General features: G+C 46.2%; 1 protein-coding gene across 1 annotated transcript; it reads left to right on the forward strand.

Annotated features, from left to right (window-relative positions):
* The first annotated feature begins 1432 nt into the window (after positions 1-1432).
* Positions 1433-7625, forward strand: UQCRQ (ubiquinol-cytochrome c reductase complex III subunit VII). The gene is made up of 3 exons (XM_069764019.1): positions 1433-1559; positions 3119-3282; positions 7418-7625. Exons 2-3 carry the CDS (start codon positions 3129-3131, stop codon positions 7510-7512), a joined length of 249 nt encoding a protein of 82 aa, XP_069620120.1. The 5' UTR covers positions 1433-1559; positions 3119-3128; the 3' UTR covers positions 7513-7625.
* The last annotated feature ends 19733 nt before the right edge of the window (positions 7626-27358 follow it).

Consider the following 27358-nt stretch of genomic DNA (forward strand, 5'->3'; position numbering starts at 1 on the left):
CTATCTGCGTGTTGGCGGCCTATCTGCACAATCGTGTTGGCGGCCTATCTGCGTGTTGGTGGCCTATCTGCACAATCGTGTTGGCGGCCTATCTGCGTGTTGGTGGCCTATCTGCACAATTGTGTTGGTGGCCTATCTGCGTGTTGGCGGCCTATCTGCACAATCGTGTTGGCGGCCTATCTGCGTGTTGGCGGCCTATCTGCACAATCGTGTTGGCGGCCTATCTGCGTGTTGGTGGCCTATCTGCACAATCGTGTTGGCGGCCTATCTGCGTGTTGATGGCCTATCTGCACAATCGTGTTGGCGGCCTATCTGCACAATTGTGTTGGTGGCCTATCTGCACAATCGTGTTGGCGGCCTATCTGCGTGTTGGCGGCCTATCTGCACAATCGTGTTGGCGGCCTATCTGCGTGTTGGTGGCCTATCTGCACAATCGTGTTGGCGGCCTATCTGCGTGTTGGTGGCCTATCTGCACAATTGTGTTGGTGGCCTATCTGCGTGTTGGCGGCCTATCTGCACAATCGTGTTGGCGGCCTATCTGCGTGTTGGCGGCCTATCTGCACAATCGTGTTGGCGGCCTATCTGCGTGTTGGTGGCCTATCTGTACAATCGTGTTGGCGGCCTATCTGCGTGTTGATGGCCTATCTGCACAATCGTGTTGGCGGCCTATCTGCACAATTGTGTTGGTGGCCTATCTGCACAATCGTGTTGGCGGCCTATCTGCGTGTTGGTGGCCTATTTGCACAATCGTGTTGGTGGCCTATCTGCGTATTGGTGGCCTATCTGCACAATTGTGTTGGTGGCCTATCTGCGTGTTGGTGGCCTATCTGCACAATTGTGTTGGTGGCCTATCTGCGTGTTGGCGGCCTATCTGCACAATCGTGTTGGCGGCCTATCTGCACAATCGTGTTGGCGGCCTATCTGCACAATCGTGTTGGCGGCCTATCTGCACAATCGGCTTGGCGTCCTATCTGCACAATCGGCTTGGCGTCCTATCTGCACAATCGGCTTGGCGGCCTATCTGCACAATTGGGTTGGCGGCCTATCTGCACAATCGTGTTGGCGGCCTATCTGCACAATCGGGTTGGCGGCCTATCTGCACAATCGGGTTGGCGGCCTATCTGCACAATCGGGTTGGCGGCCTATCTGCACAATCGGGTTGGCGGCCTAGCTGTACTAAGCACTGGCTTGACATCAGAGTGCTGTGATTTTTGCTTTAGTAGTAGAGAAACAATTAAGCCGTGGATACCCCTGCTAGACCCCAGCAATGACCCACATGCCACAGCTGGCAGAAAAGCCTTTCCTCAGACATTGCTGCGCCTTTTCTATAATACACACATTGTAAACGACTCGGCTGCAGTTCAGGGATTTTTGTGAAAAAAAATCTCTAGTGCCATCTCTGTACTGGACACCAGAGGGCGCTAATGCTCCGTTTACAACTTTTCATCAGGTCACGCAGACTGGATCACGTGACATTGTACCCTTCGGCCCGGAAGAGGAAATAAGCGCAGGAAGTGGCAGGGTGACCTGAGCTCGGCATTGGAGCGCGGAGCGACAAGGTGAGGGCTGAGGACTGTTCACACTGTGCTCCGTTCTGAGGTGGTTCGCCGGGTCTGGGCTCGGTGCCGTCACTGCCATTAGCCGACCATCTTAGAAAGCTATTGCTTGCATTTCTAGTGCCCTTTGTTTACATGCTGGGAGGAGACCAAGGGGTTAAGTTAAAGGGACAAAACCCTGACGTTAAGTGCCAGGTAGTGTTTTCTGTAAGGAGCGGATTATAAGGGGTTTCTAGTAGTTACATATTACAGCTCCTAAAGTGCTCGTCGGCCATCTTTGCCAATCACCTGGATGTCATGTCCCCCAGTCACATAGCCGTGTCACCCACCTCTGTGAGGGTCCGTCTACGTTTTATTATTCTTATACATATTTTTATAGCACCATTTATTCCATGGCGCCTAAAGTGATGCAAATAATTCACATGTGGATTTCACTGTATTGGAGGCAGGAGGTGAAGTCCGCAGATCCGGCCCAATATCTGTGCAGGTGGCAGAGAGTTGGTAGTATGTCATCTACTATTGTACTGTGCTGCGGATTTCCCACGTGCAATTTCAGAGCAGAATTCTGCATTTTATCCCCCATGTGTGAAAATACAGTTTGCTTGTTTGTGTCCATAGAAGACAGTGGGAGAAATCACTTATCATAAATTTGCCAAAAGCATCCCCCCCCCCCCTTCCCTTTTGTATTCTGGTGGCTGAGACAAGAGGTCATCCCACCGTGGCCATCCATCGGATAGGTGATCAATGACCGACCACTGTAGAATACAGAGCTGGGGGTCCTGAGCCTCCATTCCGTCTATGGTGCTGGTGGGGATGGCCAAGCACAGTGCTCCAACGTTGGAAGGAGTAGCGGGCACCTGCTCCACCGCTGCTCTGTCCTGGCTCTTCCTTCCTGCAGCTGTGCATTGACCACTATTCTAGTGGTGGGTGGGGTCCCACTCGATCATACACGTACCACCTTTCCTGTGGACAATCCATTGTCGGAAAGTCTCTTTAAATGCAACATAAGTGCCTGTTTTGTCTCCATTGTGTCCCAATATTAGCAGTTCATATTGCAATTTATTGTAATAAATGTAAAGATGCACCTTTACTTGTTTCTTTCTTTAGGAATATGTGGATAGATAAGTCTGCAATCATATATAGCTCCAAAATCTAGCATAAATCCAATAATTAATTTCTTAACTGTGATCCTAGGGTGTGACGATGACATTCACCTATGTGTGATTATCCACATTCAGCCAAATGCACTTTCCCCTTCGTCCTATTATACTCTGCTGTAAAGAAAAATACCCCCGATTCATCATGTTTGCTCTCTCTCTATTTATTATTATTATTATTATTATACATTTTTATAGCGCCATTTATTCCATGGCGCTTTACATGTGAATACGGGGCAAATATAGACAAATACATTAAACATGAGCAGATAACAAGGCACACGAGTACATAAGGAGGGAGGACCCTGCCCGCGAGGGCTCACAGTCTGCAGGGGGTGGGTGAGGATGTATGTATATGGATATGGATCTATGTATATACCATTAGTGTTCTTTACTGTTTTTCAGCCAGTAAACCATGGGGCTGCACTTTGGAGACCTTGCCAAGGTTCGGCATGTCATCACTTTCACATTATCTCCATTTGAACAGAGAGCTTTTGCCAACTTCCTCTCCAAGGGGATTCCCAATACGTGGAGGAGGATCTCATCCAACTTTCTTACCATAGTACCACGTAAGTTTACATGTATTTAGTTATATACCATGAATTCAGGGCTGTTCTCGCACAGTATTGACTCATGTAATTCCCCTTTTCCATAGGGCTTACCGCTTTATTACTGTTTCATAATCCAACACATTTACGCAGGGCTGATGTCATAGGGAGACAGGTGAGGCTACGTCCCCATGGTCAGTAATCGGTAGCGCTTTGGATGCAGCACATGTCCACTGCATGCAAAGCGCTGTCGGCTTTTGAAAGCAGGTGATTCCGCGTGTGATCACTGAATTGAGCGGAATCACCGCGCCCCATACATTGGACTGGTGATATTTATCTTGCAGAGACTCACGTGTCCGTGAGATAGACGTGCTGCGGTCTGTAAAGATGTGCCACATGTCCGTCTCCGCGAGTGATCTGTGGGCGTCGGTTCACACATGGTGGAGATGGGATTTCTTGAAATCCCATCCACTATGCTTTAACATCTGGACGCTGCGGATGTACGCAGCATCCAACCCGCAGCGTTTACTGACCCTGGGAACATACCCTAACAGGACGATGTGTTTCAACTGGTAGAACTGCACCAGAAGAAAATATTAGTCAACTTGCCATTGGTTGGATTCCTTCTTTTTTTTTTTTTTTTTTTTTTTCTTTAGTGGGATAGTTCCATCCAGGGAGTGTATTTTTTTGCATACTAGTTAGAGTAAAGGTACCTTCACACATAACGATATTGTTAACGATATCGTTGCTTTTTGTGACGTAGCAACGATATCGTTAATGTAATCGTTATGTGTGACAGCGACCAACGATCAGGCCCCTGCTGGGAGATCGTTGGTCGCTGAATAAAGTCCAGAACTTTATTTCGTCGCTGGACTCCTGCTGACATCGCTGGATCGGCGTGTGTGACAGCGATGTCTTCACTGGTAACCAGGGTAAACATCGGGTAACTAAGCGCAGGGCCGCGCTTAGAAACCCGATGTTTACCCTGGTTACCATCCTAAAAGTAAAAAAAAACAAACAGTACATACTTACCTACCGCTGTCTGTCCCCGGCGCTGTGCTCTGCACTCCTCCTGTACTGGCTGTGAGCATCGGTCAGCCGGAAAGCAGAGCGGTGACGTCACCGCTCTGCTTTCCGGCCGCTGTGCTCACACAGACAGTACAGGAGGAGTGTAGAGCACAGCGCTGGAGGACAGACGGCTGTAGGTAAGTATGTACTGTTTGTTTTTTTTTACTTTTAGGATGGTAACCAGGGTAAACATCGGGTTACTAAGCGCGGCCCTGCGCTTAGTTACCCGATGTTTACCCTGGTTACCGGCATCGTTGGTCGCTGGAGAGCTGTCTGTGTGACAGCTCTCCAGCGACCAAACAGCGACGCTGCAGCGATCCGGATCGTTGTCGGTATCGCTGCAGCGTCGCTTAATGTGAAGGGGCCTTAACAGTCCAGGATTTAATACGTCACTAACTGTTTTTCAGCAGAGTAAAAATACCTTTCTTTGTATTTAAATGGAGTCTGTCAGCACAAAATGACTGTTCAAACCAAGCACACAATGCCTGATGCATCCTTGGGTTGGCCAAGCAGTTCTGTCCACCTTCCGACCTGCTTGTTTTTCATCTATCTCTGCACTTCTTTAGCTCATGTGGAGCCAAACTTGTCAGTCAAGGTAGAGGAATGCCGAGATAGATGGAAAACAAGTAGGTTAGGTGGACAGAACTATTTGGCCATGCCAAAGGTGCATCGAGGGCCTTTGCTTGATTGGAGCAGTCATTTTGTGCTGACAGATTCGCTTTAAAAGGAATCTGTCAGGTCCAATAACTCTACTAACCTGCAGACATTGGGTTACTATGTAAGTTAATAGCGTTATGCAGGGACCCAGCTGCTGTTGTGTAAGTGCAGCACGCGGAAGAAAATGAACTCTATTTCTGGTGGGAGCCGCTGGTTTTCAGTTATGCAGATGTGCCCTGGAGCAATTACAGTCACCGATGGCACTGAAAATGTCATCAGCAAGCACACCCCGCCAGTGACTGGCAGCTCACTGCCTTGCTGTCCCGGCTGTTAAGTGTTGGGGCATGCTTACAGTTACCACTCTGCTGTGAGCGGTGACTAACTGTTCCGGGTATACCTGCATGACTGTAAGCCAGCGGCTCCCAGTAGGAATAAAGTTAAAGGGGTTGTTCAATCTAAATTAATAGGTCTTCAGTCACTCTGCAGACCTATTATTATGACTTGCTGGTTTCTGAGTGGCGGGTACGTATGCGTTATGCATGCACCCGGCCAGAACCTGTCTGGTGGGCGCAGCTTCTCTCACTACAAGTGTATGGAGCGAGATCGCACCCTAGAGTATGTATACTGGTCCCAGTTCAAAAACTTGAGATTCCCTTGCGGCTCACAGTACATGGGCTGGGGGGGAGGATTCATCAGTCTACAGTCAGTGACTGCAGACGTATCGATTTTAGACCGGACGACAACCCTTTTAAATTTTTCTTTGGTGCCGCACTTTCATAACACATTTAACCTGCAGATTCATCCCTATATGTGCAGGATAGTAGTGCTATCGGACCCAACAGGTTCCCTTTCAGTAATAGGCATCTCTATGGGAACCGACCACAAATCTTGTGTAGTCTGATCCTGATTAAGCATGAGTAGCTGCTCTACAACCCCTGGCAAAAATTATGGAACCACCGGCCTTGGAGGATGTTCATTCAGCTGTTTAATTTTGTAGAAAAAAATCAGATCACAGACATGGCACAAAACTAAAGTCATTCCAAATGGCAACTTTCTGGCTTTAAGAAACACTAAAAGAAATCAAGAACAAAAAATGTGGTAGTCAGTAATGGTTACTTTTTTAACCAAGCAGAGGGGAAAAATTATGGAATCGCTTGAATTCTGAGGAAAAAAATTATGGAATCACCCTGTAACTTTTCATACCCCAAAATAACACCTGCATTAAATTAGATATGCTTGTTAGTCTGCATCTAAAAAGGAGTGATCACACCTTGGAGAGCTGTTGCACCAAGTGGACTGACATGAATCATGGCTCCAACACGAGAGATGTCAATTGAAACAAAGGAGAGGATTATCAAACTCTTAAAAGAGGGTAACTCATCACACAATGTTGCAAAAGATGTTGGTTGTTCACAGTCAGCTGTGTCTAAAATCTGGACGAAAAACAAACAGCATGGGAAGGTTGTTAAAGGCAAACATACTGGTAGACATCAAAGTGTCAAGACCGGAAACTTAAAGGGACACTGTCACCTGAATTTGGAGGGAACAATCTTCAGCCATGGAGGCGGGGTTTTGGGGTTTTTGATTCACCCTTTCCTTACCCGCTGGCTGCATGCTGGCTGCAATATTGGATTGAAGTTCATTCTCTGTCCTCCATAGTACACGCCTGCGCAAGGCAATCTTGCTCAGTATAGAGTGCCCATGTATATGTGTAACTAAATATAAATTTCACCGCACTCTCACAGGGAATGTGATGCCAAAATATTAACAAATTTATTCAATGTGTTCAGGGAGCATAACAGAATATTTCCCGTGCCTAGAGGCAGCGATCACTGCAGCTAGGCACGGGAGCGCCGATACCTCCTTCCTCTACCCAGATTAAAAGTTGTCCCAACATTGCGCAGATACGCCTGGGCATTACGCAAACTTAGCATCACTGGGATCCCTATCCCTACTCTCCCTATACGCTCTAAAACTCTCTAAACAAGCGAGTATGATGAAGGCTCTGGTGGAGCCGAAACGTCTCTTATGGCTTTTTTGAAATATTCTGTTATGCTCCCTGAACACATTGAATAAATTTGTTAATATTTTGGCATCACATTCCCTGTGAGAGTGCGGTGAAATTTATATTTAGTTATCTACGAGACCATTTGGTCCGTTACACCTGCACCCCAATTCTCTGACAGAGTGCACGCCATATCCGTTACTACTGTACATGTATATGAGTAGTCAGAAAAACACTTCATTGGGCCACTAATTCAGGTGTAGTCCCAACCAGCCCGGACACCTTCACGCAGCAATGGAGACATTTAAAAAATAAAGCAATCTGAAATATTTTGTAATTAAAGCTTTGAATGTGATTTTGCATTTAATAAAATTAAAAAAATGCTAGCAATAAAAATATCTAATGTCTGTCATTGGTCTTTTGCAGCCTTTGCTCTAGCATATTTGGTCTACAATTGGGGAACCCATGAACATCAGAGACTGAAGAGGAAGGATCCATCCCTGTATGAGAATGACCAGTAAAGCAGTCTGCACCAGGGTATAACGCCCACCCTAACACTCAGTATACGACTCTGCCATTGCTGCATTGTGAGGATTATTTATCGCAGCTCTTCACAATAAAGTTCTTCACCATTCTCCGTTGTATCCTTATCATTTCTTTGTTTAATGGTTTTCACTATACCTTAGAATGTGTATGACACTGATGTGTACCCATTTATACCCAGTCATAGAAGATGTAATTTGCCTGCTATCCATGTAGCATTATGCACTATTTGGATGCTATTCGTTAATGAGCTATTCCCACAAAGTTTATACTTTCTACAGGAACAGTTGAAAAAAAAATACACTACATAGTAACATATAACTAGTAATGCTATTGAACCAAGTAAATGGAGGGTACTACCCTGTGTCCTTGTGAAAGTCACAACAGCTGTGGTAAGTACGTAGAATATAGGAACGACTAGCAGCAAGTGTCTTTACAGATCAAAGACATATCATTGTATCATGTGGCAAAATCAAAAAGAGTAAAATCTCAGGCTCCTACCCTTGGGTCAATGACAATTGTCTATAAAATGTGTTTCAGGGGAAAAAAAAATCCATTTCATCAGATACAAACCCAACATAAAGTTTCTTGTCCATTTTTACCTTTTTCTGCTTTACATAGCTGAATGGAAGGCCATATTCTTACTTGCTAAAACTATATTTCCCAGCAGCACACTGCTTCTCCTCAGTGCTGCAGGCTCCTTGCTGTGCTCTGTGTTTCCTGATAGAGATCCTCAACATGAACAATTTTTTTTTATTTACGTGGATGAGGCGACGATTGATAGTAGTGGAGGAAGGAGGAGCTGGGTCAGGAGTTGGAATGATTTTTGCAGGGAGAAGAGATTTCCTGTTTCTACATAGAGCAGAGAAATGAGAAGAATTAGCTGGGTAGAAGGTTAAAATGAGCAATTGTAAGTACACAACACAGTGCTGTGTAATTTGATGGCTTCAATATATTAAGAGGATAAAAACTTTGATGCAAGTGCCTCTTTAACACCAAACTACTAATCATTTGAGTAAATTTCTGTCTGGCAAAAATAAGGCAACCTGACAAAATGATCCCCTTATTTGAATCTTTGTTTTGTTACAGTTAGGTCCCAAACACGGGTTTCCAATGGAAATGTTACAGTTCGGGTCCAGATTGGGTCGAGGGCCTGTAAAAGAAAGAAAGAGAGTAAAATTAATAATAAATAGTGATGAGCGAATATACTCGTTACTCGAGATTTCCCAAGCACGCTAAGGGGTCCTCCGAGCATTTTTTGGTGCTCGGAGACTTAGTTTTCATTGCCGAAGCTGAATGATTTACATCTGATAGGCAGCATAAGTACATGTGGGGGTTGCCTGGTTGCTATGGAATCCCCACATGTAATCAAGCTGGCTAAGAGATGTAAATCGTTCAGCTGCAGTGAGGAAAACTAAATCTCCGAGCACTAAAAAAATACTCGGAGGACCCCCGAGCATGCTCGAGAAATCTCTAGTAACGAGTATATTCGCTCATCACTAATAATAAACATTATAAATATTATACTTGCCTGTCCAGCGACTCGTCCTCCCGTTCCGCTGTCTCCAAGCAGAATCTGCTTCCTGGGCGCTCATTACCTTCCGGCGGTATTCACTGCACTCGGCAGTCTTCTGCTTTTTCCGGAGTCACCGCACGAACACTGCCAGAAAAAGCCGAAGACTGCCGAATGTAGTGAATACCATCAGAAGGTAATGAGCGGCCCCAGAAGCAGATGTGGCGGGAGACAGTGGTATAGGAGGACGTGTCGCTGGACAGGTAAGTATAATTATAATGTTTACTAGATGGTAGCCTGATTCTAACGCATCGGGTGTTCTAGAATATGTATGTAATTTATGCAGCGCAGTGGATATCACTGCAGTCTTGCAGCACTGGAGTCCTGGGTTCTAATCCCACCTTGGACAACATCTGCAAAGAGTTTGTATGTTCTCCCCGTGTTTGCGTGGGTTTCCTCCGGGTACTCCGGTTTCCTCCCACATTCTGAAGACATACTGATGGGGCTCACAATCTACAATCCCTAACTGGGACAGCGATGATAATGTGTGCAACCTGTAAAGCGCTGCGGAATATGTTAGCACTATATAAAAATAAAGATTATTATTATTTATGAAGATTTTAGAATAATACATTGAATACACAGAATATGGCCAACCGCGACCAATTAGCAAAGTGTGGTTCAAATCCCGCGCCAATTCACGGCCAGACTGCGCCTGTCGCTGATTGCGGCCGGGCCACGTAGTATGTAACAGCCCACATAGTAAATAGCACAGCCACGTAGTATATAACACAGCCCACGTAGTATATAACAGCCCACGCACGTAGTGTGTAACACAGCCCACGCACGTAGTGTGTAACACAGCCCACGCACGTAGTGTGTAACACAGCCCACGCACGTAGTGTGTAACACAGCCCACGCACGTAGTGTGTAACACAGCCCACGCACGTAGTGTGTAACACAGCCCACGCACGTAGTGTGTAACACAGCCCACGCACGTAGTGTGTAACAGCCCACGCACGTAGTGTGTAACAGCCCACGCAGTGTGTAACACAGCCCACTTAGTATATAACAATGTGGGCATCATATCCCTGTTAATAAAAAGAATTAAAATAAAAAATAGTGACATACTCACCTTCCGTCGGATCCAGAACAGGCCTTTCCCGCTCCTCGCGACGCCCCGGTGACCGCTCCATGCATGGAGCGGTCACCGGCGTGTCGCGAGGAGCGGTAAAGGCTTGTTCTGGATCCGAGGGTCCGACGGACGGTGAGTATATAACTATTTTTATTTTTTTTTAACATTAGATCTTTTTACTATTGATGCTGCATAGGCAAAAAAAGTTGGTCACACAGGGTTAATAGCAGCGTTAACGGAGTGCGTTACACAGCGGCATAACGCGGTCCGTTAACGCTGCCATTAACCCTGTGTGAGTGCTGCCTGGAGGCCATTTTGCCGCCGGACTGTGCCCGTCGCTGATTTCCGGGACAGACAGACGGAAGTGACCCTTAGACAATTATATAGTAGACTAGATGGTGGCCCGATTCTAACGTATGGGTATTCTAGAATATGTAGGTAGTATATAGCACAGGCTACGTACTATATTGCACAGTAACGTAGTATATAACACAACCGACGTAGTATATAACAGAGCTACGTAGTATGTAACAGCGTACGTAGTATATAACACAGCCACGTAGTATAAAACAGCCACGTAGTGTATTGGTCAGCCACGTAGTATATAACATAGCCACGTCGTATATCGTAGTATATTGCACAGCCACGTAGTATATTGGACAGTCACGTATGTTGCACAGTCACGTATATTGCCCAGCTACATCGTATATAGCACAGAGATGTATATAACAGCCCACGCAGTATGTAACAGCCCACGTAGTATATAGCAATGTGGGCACTATATGTGTGGTTAAAAAACACTTAAAATAAAAAATAAACATATACTCACCTTCCGAAGGCCCCTTGTAGTCCTGGCGCCTGTGTGCGGTGCACGCGGCAGCTTCCGGTCCCAGGGTTGGTATGAGCGCAGGACCTCTGATGACGTTGCGGTCACATGACCGTGACGTAATTGCAGGTCCTTCTTGCATAGCATCCTTGGCACCGAAACCTGCTGCTTGCACTGCCGAGGACAGCGCGACATCGGAGGGTGAGAATAACCTTTTTTTTTTTTCATTATTATTATTTGTAACATTAGATCGTTTTACTATTGATGCAGCATACGCAGCATCAATAGTAAAAAGTTGGTCACACGGTTAATAGCTGCGTTAACGGAGTGCGTTACACCGCGGTCCGTTAACTCAGGCATTAACCCTGTATGAGCGCTCAGCGCTGACTGCAGGGCAGTAAAGCAGCGGCCATTTCGCTGCCAGACTATGGCCGTCGTGGCAATGGCCGTGGGCGTTTTGCCACGACCAATCATAGTAAGTAAGGCCGAAAAAAGACATTTGTCCATCCAGTTCAGCCTATATTCCATCATAATAAATCCCCAGATCTACGTCCTTCTACAGAACCTAATTGTATGATACAATATTGTTCTGCTCCAGGAAGACATCCAGGCCTCTCTTGAACCCCTCGACTGAGTTCGCCATCACCACCTCCTCAGGCAAGCAATTCCAGATTCTCACTGCCCTAACAGTAAAGAATCCTCTTCTATGTTGGTGGAAAAACCTTCTCTCCTCCAGACGCAAAGAATGCCCCCTTGTGCCCGTCACCTTCCTTGGTATAAACAGATCCTCAGCGAGATATTTGTATTGTCCCCTTATATAATTATACATGGTTATTAGATCACCCCTCAGTCGTCTTTTTTCTAGACTAAATAATCCTAATTTCGCTAATCTATCTGGGTATTGTAGTTCTCCCATCCCCTTTATTAATTTTGTTGCCCTCCTTTGTACTCTCTCTAGTTCCATTATATCCTTCCTGAGCACCGGTGCCCAAAACTGGACACAGTACTCCATGTGCGGTCTAACTAGGGATTTGTACAGAGGCAGTATAATGCTCTCATCATGTGTATCCAGACCTCTTTTAATGCACCCCATGATCCTGTTTGCCTTGGCAGCTGCTGCCTGGCACTGGCTGCTCCAGGTAAGTTTATCATTAACTAGGATCCCCAAGTCCTTCTCCCTGTCAGATTTACCCAGTGGTTTCCCATTCAGTGTGTAATGGTGACATTGATTCCTTCTTCCCATGTGTATAACCTTACATTTATCATTGTTAAACCTCATCTGCCACCTTTCAGCCCAAGTTTCCAACTTATCCAGATCCATCTGTAGCAGAATACTATCTTCTCTTGTATTAACTGCTTTACATAGTTTTGTATCATCTGCAAATATCGATATTTTACTGTGTAAACCTTCTACCAGATCATTAATGAATATGTTGAAGAGAACAGGTCCCAATACTGACCCCTGCGGTACCCCACTGGTCACAGCGACCCAGTTAGAGACTATACCATTTATAACCACCCTCTGCTTTCTATCACTAAGCCAGTTACTAACCCATTTACACACATTTTCCCCCAGACCAAGCATTCTCATTTTGTGTACCAACCTCTTGTGCGGCACGGTATCAAACGCTTTGGAAAAATCGAGATATACCACGTCCAATGACTCACCGTGGTCCAGCCTATAGCTTACCTCTTCATAAAAACTGATTAGATTGGTTTGACAGGAGCGATTTCTCATAAACCCATGCTGATATGGAGTTAAACAGTTATTCTCATTGAGATAATCCAGAATAACATCCCTCAGAAACCCTTCAAATATTTTACCAACAATAGAGGTTAGACTTACTGGCCTATAATTTCCAGGTTCACTTTTAGAGCCCTTTTTGAATATTGGCACCACATTTGCTATGCGCCAGTCCTTCGGAACAGACCCTGTCGCTATAGAGTCACTAAAAATAAGAAATAATGGTTTATCTATTACATTACTTAGTTCTCTTAGTATTCGTGGGTGTATGCCATCTGGACCTGGAGATTTATCTATTTTAATCTTATTTAGCCGGTTTCGCACCTCTTCTTGGGTTAGATTGGTGACCCTTAATATAGGGTTTTCATTGTTTCTTGGGATTTCAGCGACTTGGATTTCCATGACAGAGGCCGCGACCAATGAATATCCGACCGTGACAGACAGACAGACAGATGGAAGTGACCCTTAGACAATTACAGTATATAGTAGATTATTAATTTTTTTTTTTTTTACAGCCCCGCCCCATCCCATATCTGTAAAGTCCAAGTTCGGGGTTTGCGTCATCTCCGGCTCCAAACTTGAACTTTACAAAAAACCATTCTGTGTCCATTAACTGATCAATATTTCTGCATTGATGCCAATTTATTTTCTTAACCTAAACCACATTTCAGAGGGTTTCAGCTTTCAAAAGAATAATTTATACAACCAATGGATGAATTTAACATCAGGTTATAAGCTTTTATTTACATAACATGGATAAGCGACATAACTTCTGTCAGGGAGTGTATACAGGCCAAGGCCACTTTCACACATTCTGTATTTTATATCAGTATCTGTAAGCCAAAACCAGGAGTGGAACAATCAGAGGAAAAGTATAATAGAAACATGTGTACCACTTCTGCATTTATCACCCACTCCTGGTTTTGGCTTACAAATACTGATGTAAAATACTGACCAAATACCTATTTTTCACTTTTCTATCCATAATCTATTAGTAATGAGCGAGTATACTCGTTGCTTGTGTTTTCCTGAGCATGCTCAGGTGGTCTCCGAGTATTTCGGCGTGTTCGGGAATTAATTTGTCGACTCGGCTGCTTGATATTGTGGCTGCTAGATAGCTTGAATAGATGTGGGGATTGCCTGTTTGTTAAGGAATCCCCACATGTATTCAAGCTGTCTAGCAGCCGCAAAATCATGCAGCTGTGTCGACATAAACTAATCTAATAATCATCATTATTAGAGAGCAAAACACGAAAACACAAAATCCCAAGGTCGTGAAGGGCTTAAAGTGGCTTTGAACATGAAGAGTAACTAGCTATTAACCAATGAGTGACTAGAGACTACATGGTAGAGCCATTCATTGTGCCACCACATACAGCACTGTTGGGTGTTGTAGAGGCATTCATTCTAGGAGAGAAACGGGTGTATTGTGGTGTGCAGTTAGTACAGAGCCTGATGCATGATGCCTATTGTACAGCCATAATTTCCATATAAAGTGCATGTGCCAAGCAGTGACAGGGCTTTCTTGTGCCTGACGCTACACCAAAACAAAGAGATTTGCGCTCACTGAACAGAAGTGAAACATACAGTACTTATAAATACTCACATAAAGTGCCTGGGAGCTAATGAGGTAGAAGATTTAAGTGTCACCACCCCGACGACGCCGTTTCGCCAGATGCTTCTTCAAAAAGGGGCGATAGTTTCAGACTGAACTGCCTTCATTTTATAGACCGGTGTAGAGCGCTCATTGGTGGTCAGTGTTTATTCGGCGCATGTCAGTTACATGCTGTTACTGCTTGGCACATGCACTTTATATGGAAATTATGGGCGGTACCTAGACACACTAAGAAGGACCATGAGTGATATATTTCATTAAACCTATGAGCTAATGTCCACTTGGATTAATTATATATGATGTTTTTTGATTGGTATGTGTCACTCTATGTTAGTCCTGCTTGAATTTTTAAATCTGTTTTAATAATATTTGAAATAAATACTTATTTTATTTTTTTGAATGGATCCTCTTTTTCCCTAATTATTTTTATTGGGGGAGGTGTAGATTCTATATTTTTGAGGATATATTCCAATATGATAATTGAAGACTGTGTTTATAAAACAGTATATAGTGTAAGTGTACAAGCAACTCACTGGTGACATCTGTAGTTGAAGTCTTTTTTCTTCATCCAGTGCAGACCGCCATTACTTCTTCCAGCAAAGATCTTCTCTGCAGAAAATAACAGTTAGCTATAGCTGATCGCTTCCAGAGCACATTCCCCACTATTTTCCTCGACTTCTATATTATGTCAGATGAAGAAAAAAAAGACAGTGCCACCCTGCACATTAGCAAGACCCCCTTTTGTTCACCCCATGGAAGACAGTAAGCTCAAAAGTAAATTACAGCAGTAATAATGTCTCCTGATTGACCCCTACAGTAATTATTTCCCCACTTGCCACCATAAACCAATAATGTATGTTCTCATCCTGACCTCAATACAGTAATTATGTCACCCCTTTAATAAGATGCCAGATCCTTGGCCCCTTTATTTAATGTCTCCATCTTGGACCTCAATGTCCACCTTAATTAGGTCCCTATCCTGGGCCCCTTCCAGTAATAATGTCCTCATCCTGGGCTCCTTTAATGTACCCTCCCTGGGCCCCTATGTCCGTCCCTATGGCAACTACCTTGCCCAACTACAGAGGGGGGGATTCTTCTCACCTTCTTGTGCTCCCCTGTATCCTCTTGTGGCTTCATATTCGGCGTGGTCGTTACAATGGCTGCCGATTGCAGCTGTGACAGCGCGCTCTGCTCTGTGACAGGCCGCGCGGTGACGTCACATAGCTGTAACATTGAAAGGCCGCTGGCCTATCAAAGGCTGCAGGAGTCATTTAACAAAACTGCTATGTAACTTCACACATGGCCTGTCATAGAGCAGAGCGCCCTGTCACAGGAGCCGCTGGTATTCATCTTGATGTGCGTTGTCGCCAGGGTCGGCTCCAGGTTTTCATGGGCCTCGGGCAAAAGTATCAGTGGGCCCCTTTAACCCCTTCCCGACCTGTGATGCCACGTAGGCGTTATGAAAGTCGGTGCCAATCCAACCTGTGACACCTATGTGACATCATGGCAAGATCACGTCCCTGCAAGTCGGGTGAAAGGGTTAACTGAAATTCGCCCCACCTGCAGGGACAGGGAGAGCGGTATTTGAGCGTGTGGTTTCGCCCCCCCATGGCTTCGATCGCTCTGATTGGCTGTTGAAAGTGACGTTTCACTTTCAATCAGAGCAATCGTAATATTTCACCAATGAAAACTGGTGAAATATTACAGTCCAGCCATGGCCGATGCTGCAATATCATCGGCCATGGCTGGAGACCCCGATCTGCCCCCGCCACCGATCTCCCCTCCGTCCTGTCCTCTGCTCCCCTCCGTCCTCCTGTCCGCTCCCCCGTGCTCTGATCCCACCCCCTGTGCTCCGATCCCACCGCCTCATACTTACCGACCTCCGGTGTCCCTCCCAGTGTCCATCTGTCTTCTGAATGGGCGCCGCCATCTTCCAAAATGGCGGGCACATGTGCAGTGCACCCTCCGAATCTGCCAGCCGGCAGATTTGTTCATTCATTTTGTTCACTGTGATAGATCATATCACAGTGATCAAAATAAAAAAAAAATGTAAATACCCCCCCATCCTTTATCACCCCCATAGGTAGGGAACATAATAAAATAAATATATTTATTTTTATTTTTCAACTAGGGTTAGGACTAGGGTTAGAACTAGGGTTAGAATTAGGCTATCTGCACATGGTGCGGATTTGGCCTCGAATCCGCTGCGGATTCGTAGCAGTTTTCCATCACGTTTACAGTACCATGTAAACCTATGGAAAACCAAATCCACTGTGCCCGTGGTGTGGAAAATATCGCTCAGTAATTTGTGCGGATTCCGCAGCGTTTTACACCTGTTCCTGTATAGGAATCCGCTGGTGAAATCTGCATAAACACTGGAAATCCGTGGTAAATTCAGTGCGTTTTACTTGCGGATTTTTCAAAAATGGTGCGGAAAACTCTCCACAAATCCGCAACGTCGGCACATAGCCTTAGGGTTGGATTTAGAATTAGGGTTAGAATTAGGGTTAAGATTAGGGTTAGGGCTGTGTTGGGGTTAGGCTTGTGGTTAGGGTTATGGTTGGGATTAGGGTTAGGGGTATGTTAAGGTTAGGGTTGGGATTAGGGTTAGGGGTGTGTTGGGGTTAGGGGTGTGTTGGGGTTAGGGTTGTGGTTAGGGTCATGGTTAGAGTTGTGATTAGGGATGTGTTGGAGTTAGAATTGAGGGGTTTCCACTGTTTAGGCACATCAGGGGGTCAGCAAACGCGACATGGCGCCACTATTGATTCCAGCCAATCTTGCATTCAAAAAGTCAACTGGTGCTCCCTCCCTTCCGAACTCCGACGTGTGCCTAAACAGTGGTTTACCCCCACATATGGGGTACCTGCATACTCAGGACCAACTGAACAACAACTTTTGGGGTCCAATTTCTCCTGTTACCCTTGTAAAAATAAAAAATTGCGGGCTAAAAAATAATTTTTGAGGAAAGAAAAATTATTTTTTATTTTCACGGCTCTGCGTTATAAACTTCTGTGAAGCACTTTGGGGTTCAAAGTGTTCACCACACATCTAGATAAGTTCCTTGGGGGGGTCTAGTTTCCAAAATGGGATCACTTGTGGGGGAGCTCCAATGTTTAGGCACACACGGGCTCTCTAAACGCGACATGGTGTCCGCTAGCAATTGGAGCTAATTTTCCATTCAAAAAGTCAAATGGCGCTCCTTCCCTTCCGAGCCGTGCCGTGTGCCCATACAGTGGTTTACTCCCACATGTGAGGTATCGGTGTACTCAGGAGAAATTGCCCAACAAATTTTAGGATCCATTTTATCCTGTTGCCTATGTGAAAATGAAAAAATTGAGGCCAAAAGAACTTTTTTGTGAAAAAAAGTACTTTTTCATTTTTACGGATCAATTTGTGAAGCACCTGGGGGTTTAAAGTGCTCACTATGCATCTAGATAAGTTCCTTGTGGGGTCTAGTTTCCAAAATGGGGTCACTTGTGGGGCGCTCCAATCTTTAGGTACACGGGCTCTCCAAACGCTACATGGTGTCCGCTAAAGATTGGAGCCAACTTTTCATTCAAAAAGTCAAATGGCGCTCCTTCCATTCCGAGCTCTGCCGTACGCCCAAACAGTAGTTCGCCCCCACATATGGGGTATCGGCGTACTCAGGACAAATTGGACCACAACTTTCGGGGTCCAGTTTCTCCTTTTACCCTTGGTAAAATAAAAAAATTGTTGCTAAAAGATAATTTTTGTGACTAAAAAGTTAAATGTTCATTTTTTCTTTCCATGTTGCTTCTGCTGCAGTGAAACACCTGAAGGGTATGTGCACACGTAAGCATTTCTTGCAGAAAATTCCTGAAGAAAACTAGACATTTTCTGCAAGAAAACCACATGCATTTTTCGCGTTTTTTTCCAGAGCTTTCCCAATGCATTATATAGCAGGTAAAACGCAAAATTAATGAACATGCTGCGTTTTTTACCGCAATGCTTTTTTTGCGTAAAAAAAAGCATCATGTGCACAAAAATTGCGGAATGCATTCTAATGATAGGATGCATATGTATGCGTTTTTATAGCGAAACAACACGAAAAAAATGCAACTGTTGCACACAGCTGAAGGGTTAAAGGGAACCTGTCACCCCGTTTTTTGAGATTGAGCTATAAATACTGTTAAATAGGGCCTGCGCTGTGTGTTCCTATAGTGTATGTAGTTTGCATCTCGACTTTGGGAAAATGGCCGCCGCGATCTCTAATGCGCACGCGCGGCATCCCGCGGCCATTTTCCTGAAGCCCCGTGCAGCAGAGCACTCGATCTGCGCACGCGCGGCCCCAGGAAGATGGCCGCCCCCACCGATGCAAGGGATTACAGCGCAGATCGCGCGCTGCATGTTCACCACTACGCCACTACGCCACCAACGTAAAGCTGAGGAAGAACCAGCGATGTCACCACGCCCTCCCGACCTGACCAGCCTGATTGACAGGCGAAAACGGCGACTTTGGTAAGTTATTTCTCAGCATACATGGGGAATCGGGGTACACTACATACACTATAGGAACACACAGCGCAGGCCCTATTTAACAGTATTTATAGCTCAATCTCAAAAAACGGGGTGACAGGTTCCCTTTAATAAACTTCTTGAATGTGGTTTTGGGCACCTTGAGGGGTGCAGTTTTTAGAATGGTGTCACTTTTAGGTATTTTCAGCCATATAGACCCCTGAAACTGACTTCAAATGTGAGGTGTTCCCTAAAAAAATGGTTTTGTAAATTTTGCTATAAAAATGAGAAATCGCTGGTCAAATTTTAACCCTTATAACTTCCTAGCAAAAAAAAAAATTTGTTTCCAAAATTGTGCTGATGTAAAGTAGATATGTGGGTAATGTTATTTATTATCTATTTTCATCAGATTTCCGTTTTTTTCACAAATAAACAAAAATTATCGACCTAAATTTTCCACTAACATGAAGCCCAATATATCACGAAAAAACAATATCAGAATCGCTAAGATCCGTTGAAGCGTTCTTGAGTTATTACCTCATAAAGGGACACTGGTCAGAATTGCAAAGAACGGCCAGGTCATTAAAGGGACACTGTCACCTGAATTTGGAGGGAACAATCTTCAGCCATGGAGGCGGGGTTTTTGGGTGTTTGATTCACCCTTTCCTTACCCGCTGGCTGCATGCTGGCTGCAATATTGGATTGAAGTTCATTCTCTGTCCTCCATAGTACACGCCTGCGCAAGGCAAGATTGCCTGGTGCAGGCATGTACTACGGAGGACACAGAATGAACTTCAATCCAATATTGCAGCCAGCGGGTAAGGAAAGGGTGAATCAAACACCCAAAAACCCCGCCTCCATGGCTGAAGATTGTTCCCTCCAAATTCAGGTGACAGTGTCCCTTTAAGGTCAAAATAGTCTCGGTCATGAAGGGGTTAACACATGCCACAATTCTTGATGCACAGACAAAAAAAACAGATATAGTACAATATATAGGCACCACACAGTGCGCCATACAGTATTATGGTCAACACATAGTGCTCCATACAGTATTACGGGATCTCATAGTCCTCCATACAGTATTATGGGCAACCACATAGTGCTCCATACAGTATTACGGGATCTCATAATCCTCCATACAGTATTATGGGCAACCACATAGTGCTCCATACAGTATTATGGGCAACCACATAGTCCGCCATAAAGTATTATGGGCAACCACATAGTCCTCCATACAGTATTATTGGCCCCATATAATGCTCCTCCATACAGTATTATTGGCCCCATATAATGCTCCTCCATACAGTATTATTGGCCCCATATAATGCTCCTTCATACAGTATTATGGGCATCTCATAGTCCTCCATACAGTATTATGGCCAACCATATAGTCCTCCATAAAGTATTATGGGCCCCATATAATGCTCCTCCATACAGCACATCATGGGCCCCCTGCTCCTACATACAGTATTGTGGGCCCTGTGCTTCTCCACACAGTATTATGCGCCCCAGCTCCTCCACACAGTATTATGGGACCCCGCTCCTCCATAAAGTATTATGCATCCCCGCTCCTCCATACAGTATTATGCATCCCCGCTCCTCCATACAGTATTATGCATCCCCGCTCCTCCATACAGTATTATGGGACCCCGTTCCTCCACACAGTATTATACCCCCCATTCCTCCATACAGTATTATGGGACCCCGCTCTTCCATACAGGATTACGCCCCCCAGCTCCTCCATACAGTATTATGGCCCCCCCCCCCCCCGCTCCTCCACACAGTATTATGCCCTCCCAACTCCTCCACACAGTATTATGCCCCCCCAACTACTCCACACAGTATTATGCCCCCCAACTCCTCCACACAGTATTATGCCCCCCAAGCTCCTCCACACAGTATTATGCCCACCCCCCGCAAAGTATTATGCCCCCCCCCCCCGCCACACAGTATTATGCCTCCCCCACTCCTCCATACATTACTATGGTCCCCATTCATAAAAAAGGTAAAATCCTCACCTCTCCCGTTCCCACCGCAGGTTCGGTACACTCAGCGTCTCTCTGGCTCTGCAATGCTCAGGACAGAGAGGCTGAGCGCGCAGTGATGACGTCATCGCACCCTCTGCCCTGAAACATCGCAGAGTCACATGGCATTTCACCGATGTCCCGGTGGGCCAGTCCGACCCTGTTGGCAAACTTCAGATGGGTCTGCACATGTGCCTTCTTGAGCAGGGGGACTGTGCGGGCACTGCAGGGTTTTAAACCTTTACGGCAAAATGTGTTAGCAATGGTTTTATTCATGACTGTGGTCCCAGCTGCCTTGAAATCATTAACAAATCCCCCCCTGTGTAGTTTTAGGCTGATCTCTCACCTTCCTCATGATCAAGGATACCCCACGAGATGAGATTTTGCATGCATATGATACCTTATGCGCATATCATTACTTTTGAAAGGTAACTTGGCTCATTTTTATTGACCCATAGTACACTAACCATATACCCTATACCCATGGACTGCTATGCTTGCGGAGAGTGAACGATACTTCTTGGATCCCAGTCAGATGCCTCTCAATCAGCCAAACCAGATCTCCACTTTGCACTTTGACGAGGGGCAGTACCCCGAAACACAGTGTCTGCAAATTGAGATTCTGGTTTGGCTATTATCCTAAGTCATGTGACAAGGCTCGTTAAAGGGTCGACATTGACTGTTAGATTTGCTACTTCCAATAGGTGGCACTAGAGTTCTAGTCCTCTTCCTCTGTGAAGAGACAATTTGCATATTTCCCATTGCGGCTTTGAGGGTATGTGCACACGTTCAGGTTTTTTTGTGTTTTTTTTCACGTTTTTTCGCGATAAAAATGCTATAAAAACTCATTAAAAATGTATACATTATGTATCCCATCATTTAGAATGCATTCTGCATGTTTTGTGCACATGATGCGTTTTTGTGCACATGATGCGGTAAAAAAAAGCAGCATGTTCATTAATTTTGCGGATTTTCTGCGTTTTTCCCGCTATTCTATGCATTTGGAAAAAACGCACAAAAAACACGTCAAAAACGCATGAAAAGACGTGTGCACATACCCAAAGTCTCCTCACCTCGACATGCTTATCATGTCACTCTCCGCAAGGAGAAATGATACTGGAGCGCCCCCAGACGCAGGGCCGCGGGTTACTCGGTACCGGTCCTCTGCCGGCTCAGTTCTGGGAACGTCATGGTGGCTGGACCCGGTCCGTGACCCTGCTAAGGGGCGTCCAATGAAAGGTGATACAAGTCTGTCAAGGTTTTGTAACGCCACCTGTGGTATTCGGTCAGGGCGACCGACGCTGCTTGGGGACCACTGAGGTAATGGCAGCTAGATGGTATACCTTCCCACAGTTGAAGTATGTCCCCAGGGATTCCCAGTAAGGTGGATGGTGATGGTGTGAGGTGCAGACAATAATGAGGACACAGGGTTGCAGTCTCTTCACCTCTTTACTGGTGACTTCAGGATCCTCAATCCAGAGCACAGTTAACAGGGCTGTCTGAGACCGGCCGGTCCGAAGGCACATCCAGAGTTCCCTTTGCAGGTGGAAATCGTTGCCTACCACTAGCGCCTGTGCGTTGTAGTGCTTCCATGCTGAGCATTCAGGATAGTCCTCATAACTTCTATTCTCGTTCGTTCCAGTTCTTTCTAGTTCTATTCTCCGTCCCCCAGGTATGTTATGGCTTGGACGCACCCATATGACGGGTAGGCTCGGAGCTCTTCCGGGACCCTAGAGATGCCCCTCTCCACGCGTTGCCCCCTATGTCTGCGTAGGTGATGTAAGGTAGACAGCCAACCTATAATTAACTGTCCTGCGGTATTTGAAGTAAGGCATAGAGTCAGTTACTTCCTCGGTGTTCCAGGCACCGGCTACACGCCTCCTACTGGCTCTCCTTTGTGCTTGATCTCGTTTCTCACTGTCCACAATATCCTTCACTTCGTGTCCTTTCTAAGGATACCGCCGCGGGTGGTGCAGGCGCGGTTCCTTCCGTTCTGTTCTTGTCGCTAGGTACCTGCCAGGTTCCCACGCCCCACAGGGACCCCCCTGAATCTTCCCCCTGCAACACCCCCACGGGATGTTGCCTGAACAAAACCCAGTCAGCTTCTGACTAACTTCATATCCAACCCCTAGTTTTACCAGTGTGAGGAGTGGCCTAATAAATAAAACCTTTTGCTCCCCCTAGTGGCCGAAGTGTGAAGTGTAATGTGTGCTGGTGATACCTGGTCAGATGAACTCCTTTAGTGCCATCAGACGTACCATCACTCCCCTTAGAGGCAGAGCGACGTTACTGCAACGACCAGGTCTCTGGGGCGCTGCAATACTTCTTGGATCCCAATCTCTAGATACAAAGGCTAAAGGTACCGTCACACTCAGCGACGCTGCAGTGATATAGACAATGAGCCGATCGCTGGAGCGTCGCTGTTTAGGTCGCTGTAGAGACGTCAAACACAGCAACTCCAGAACGATGCAGGAGCGATCCAGTGACGTAACTGCGACTCACTTATCGTTCTCGCTGGTTGTTAGCTCCATGTAAAACATTGCAGGCATCATTGCTTTTGATGTCAAACATGACGATAAACGCCGACCTGACGACGAAATAAAGTTCTGGACCTCTAGCTCCGACCAGCGATGGCACAGCGGGATCCAGATCGCTCCTGCGTGTCAAGCACAACAAAATCGCTATCCAGGACGCTGCAACGTCACGGATCGTTGTCATTCTCGTTGTAAAGTTGCTGAGTGTGACGGTACCTTTAAGGTACCTTCACACATAACGATTTCATTAACGATATCGTTGCTTTTTGTGATGTAGCAACGATATCGTTAACAAAATCGTTATGCGTGACAGCGACCAACGATCAGGCCCCTGCTGGGAGATCGTTGGTCGCTGGGAATGATCAGGACCTTTTTTTTGGTCTCTGATCACCCGCTGTCATCGCTGGATCGGCGTGTGTGACGCCGATCCAGCGATGTGTTCACTGGTAACCAGGGTAAATATCGGGTTACTAAGCGCTTAGTAACCCGATGTTTACCCTGGTTACCATTGTAAAAGTTAAAAAAAACAAACACTACATACTTACATTCCGGTGTCTGTCTCGTCCCCCGGCGTCAGCTTCCCTGCACTGTGTAAGCGCCGGCCGTAAAGCAGAGCGGTGACGTCACCGCTGTGCTCTGCTTTACGGCCGGCCGGCGCTAACACAGTGCAGGGAAGCTGACGCCGGGGGACGCGACAGACACCGGAATGTAAGTATGTACTGTTTGTTTTTTTTAACTTTTACAATGGTAACCAGGGTAAACATCGGGTTAATAAGCGTGGCCCTGCGCTTAGTAACCCGATGTTTACCCTGGTTACCCGGGGACTTCGGCATCGTTGGTCGCTGGAGAGCTGTCTGTGTGACAGCTCTCCAGCGACCACACAACGACTAAACAGCGACGCTGCAGCGATCGGCATCGTTGTCTATATCGCTGCAGCGTTGCTAAATGTGACGGTACCTTTAGTCTACCTCAATGCATCAGTATTCCTAGCAATTGATAACAAAGGTAACCATCCCTTTCTCTTATGTAGACACTCCAAAAAACTAGAGATCATTATCTTAAATCCTTCACTTACCCTTTGTCTAAAGGTACCGTCACACTCAGCAACTTTCCAACGATCACAACCAGCGATACGACCTGGCCGTGATCGTTGGAAAGTCCTTGTGTGGTCGCTGGAGAGCTGTCACACAGACAGCTCTCCAGCGACCAACGATGCCGAAGTCCCCGGGTAACCAGGGTAAACATCGGGTTACTAAGCGCAGGGCCGCGCTTAGTAACCCGATGTTTACCCTGGTTACCATTGTAAATGTAAAAACAAAATAACACATACTTACATTCCGGTGTCTGTCACGTCCCCCGGCGTCCACTTCCCTGCACTCCTCCTGCATCCTGTGTAAGCGCCGGCCGTAAAGCAGAGCGGTGACGTCACCGCTGTGCTCTGCTTTACGGCCGGCCGGCGCATCACACACGCCGATCCAGCGATGTCAGCGGGTGATCCAGCGACAAAATAAAGTTCCAGACTTTCAGCAACGACCAGCGATGTCACAGCAGGATCCTGATCGCTGCTGCGTGTCAAACACAACGATATCTCTATCCAGGACGCTGCAACGTCACGGATTGCTATCGTCATCGTTCTAAAGTTGCTGAGTGTGACGGTACCTTAACAGGATAGTCCACTATGGGTGTGAACAGTTTCATTTAATTCCATTCTGCTGGCCAATCAATGTAGTTGTGAGAGCAATGTAAATAATGTAAGATAAGCAAATGGATAGGTGACCTTCTTCCTTTCTAATAAACCACTTTTGACAGACTTCCATAGAGCAATCTGAGAGCCCAGGACCTACATACGATATAACTACCATAAGGTGGACCATACTATGTATTCACTTACCTCTATATATGTGCTTTTCAATCTGCTCCATTTTAACACCATTTCTTATAATCTATGACCTTTTTTTCCCTTTTCAATCCTCTTGTTTCCCCACCCAACAGAGGCATAGCTAGGGTTTTGGTTCAGGGGGGGCCAAGCTTCTGAGTGGGCCCCTAACCAAGTAACCTTGATTACAGCTGGTTGATGCGCCCTAATAGTGGAGGAGAACCTCAGCAGATGACCGCGCTGTTACTGAAGATAATCTCTATACAAAGACCGGTATTGATATTACCGCCATATGGTCAGTGGTAGATACCAGTCCTACAGGACATATAACAGATCACTGCACAGTTATAGATAATGTCTTACCTCTGACGTTCTTTATGATAGAATCGTTCACTTTTCCCATCTGGCTCAGAACGACATGAAAGCTTCTCCAGTCAGGACTCGTCTGCAGAGAAAACAACAAAGACACATTTCACTTCTCACATTCCAGCCATCACCATCTATTTCCAAACTGCACAAACTCCTCATCCTGCTGATACCCCAAATACTGAGCCGCTGGTGCCATATGTGTCCCTATTACTGCACCTGATACCCCAATACTGAGCCGCTGCTGCCGTATGTGTCCCTATTACTGCCCCTGATACCCCAATACTGAGCCTCTGCCGTATGTGTCCCTATTACTGCACCTGATATCCCAATACTGAGCCGCTGCTGCCGTATGTGTCCCTATTACTGCACCTGATACCCCAATACTGAGCCGCTGCTGCCGTATGTGTCCCTATTACTGCCCCCGATACCCCAATACTGAGCCTCTGCTGCCGTATGTGTCCCTATTACTGCCCCTGATACCCCAATACTGAGCCTCTGCCGTATGTGTCCCTATTACTGCACCTGATATCCCAATACTGAGCCGCTGCTGCCGTATGTGTCCCTATTACTGCACCTGATACCCCAATACTGAGCCGCTGCTGCCGTATGTGTCCCTATTACTGCCCCCGATACCCCAATACTGAGCCTCTGCTGCCGTATGTGTCCCTATTATTGCACCTGATACCCCAATACTGAGCTGCTGCTGCCGTATGTGTCCCTATTACTGCACCTGATACCCCAATACTGAGCCGCTTCTGCCGTATGTGTCCCTATTACTGCCCCCGATACCCCAATACTGAGCTGCTGCTGCGGCCGTATGTGTCCCTATTATTGCACCTGATACCCCAATACTGAGCCGCTGCGGCCGTATGTGTCCCTATTACTGCCCCCGATACCCCAATACTGAGCTGCTGCTGCCGTATGTGTCCCTATTACTGCCCCTGATACCCCAATACTGAGCCACTGCTGCCGTATGTGTCCTATTACTGCACCTGATACCCCAATACTGAGCCGCTGCTGCCGTATGTGTCCCTATTACTGCACCTGATACCACAATACTGAGCCACTGCCGCCATATGTGTCCCTATTACTGCACCTGATACCACAATACTGAGCCACTGCTGCCGTTTGTGTCCCTATTACTGCCCCTGATACCCCAATACTGAGCCTCTACTGCCGTATGTGTCCCTATTACTGCACCTGATACCCCAATACTGAGCTGCTGCTGCCATGTGTCCCTATTACTGCACCTGATACCCCAATACTGAGCCTCTGCTGCCGTATATGTCCCTATTACTGCCCCTGATACCCCAATACTGAGCCGGTGCTGCCATATGTGTCCCTATTACTTCACCTGATACTCCAATACTGAGCCACTGCTGCCATATATGTCCCTATTACTGCACCTGATACCCCAATACTGAGCCGGTGCTGCCATATGTGTCCCTATTACTTCACCTGATACTCCAATACTGAGCCACTGCTGCCGTATGTGTCCCTATTACTGCACCTGATACCCCAATACTGAGCCTCTGCTGCCGTATATGTCCCTATTACTGCCCCTGATACCCCAATACTGAGCCGCTGCTGCCGTACGTGTCCCTATTACTGCCCCTGATACCCCAATACTGAGCCGCTGCTGCCGTATGTGTTCCTATTACTGCACCTGATACCCCAATACTGAGCCGCTGCTGCCGTATGTGTCCCTATTA

The sequence above is a fragment of the Ranitomeya imitator genome, chromosome 4 (genome assembly GCF_032444005.1).
Source record: "Ranitomeya imitator isolate aRanImi1 chromosome 4, aRanImi1.pri, whole genome shotgun sequence".
NCBI lineage: Eukaryota > Metazoa > Chordata > Amphibia > Anura > Dendrobatidae > Ranitomeya > Ranitomeya imitator.

Bases quoted from the DNA above. Each gene is read 5' to 3' on its own strand.
- UQCRQ (XM_069764019.1), top strand. From the start codon at position 3,129: ATGGGGCTGCACTTTGGAGACCTTGCCAAGGTTCGGCATGTCATCACT. The intron at 3,283-7,417 runs GTAAGTTTACAT...GGTCTTTTGCAG, and splicing joins CTTTCTTACCATAGTACCAC to CCTTTGCTCTAGCATATTTG.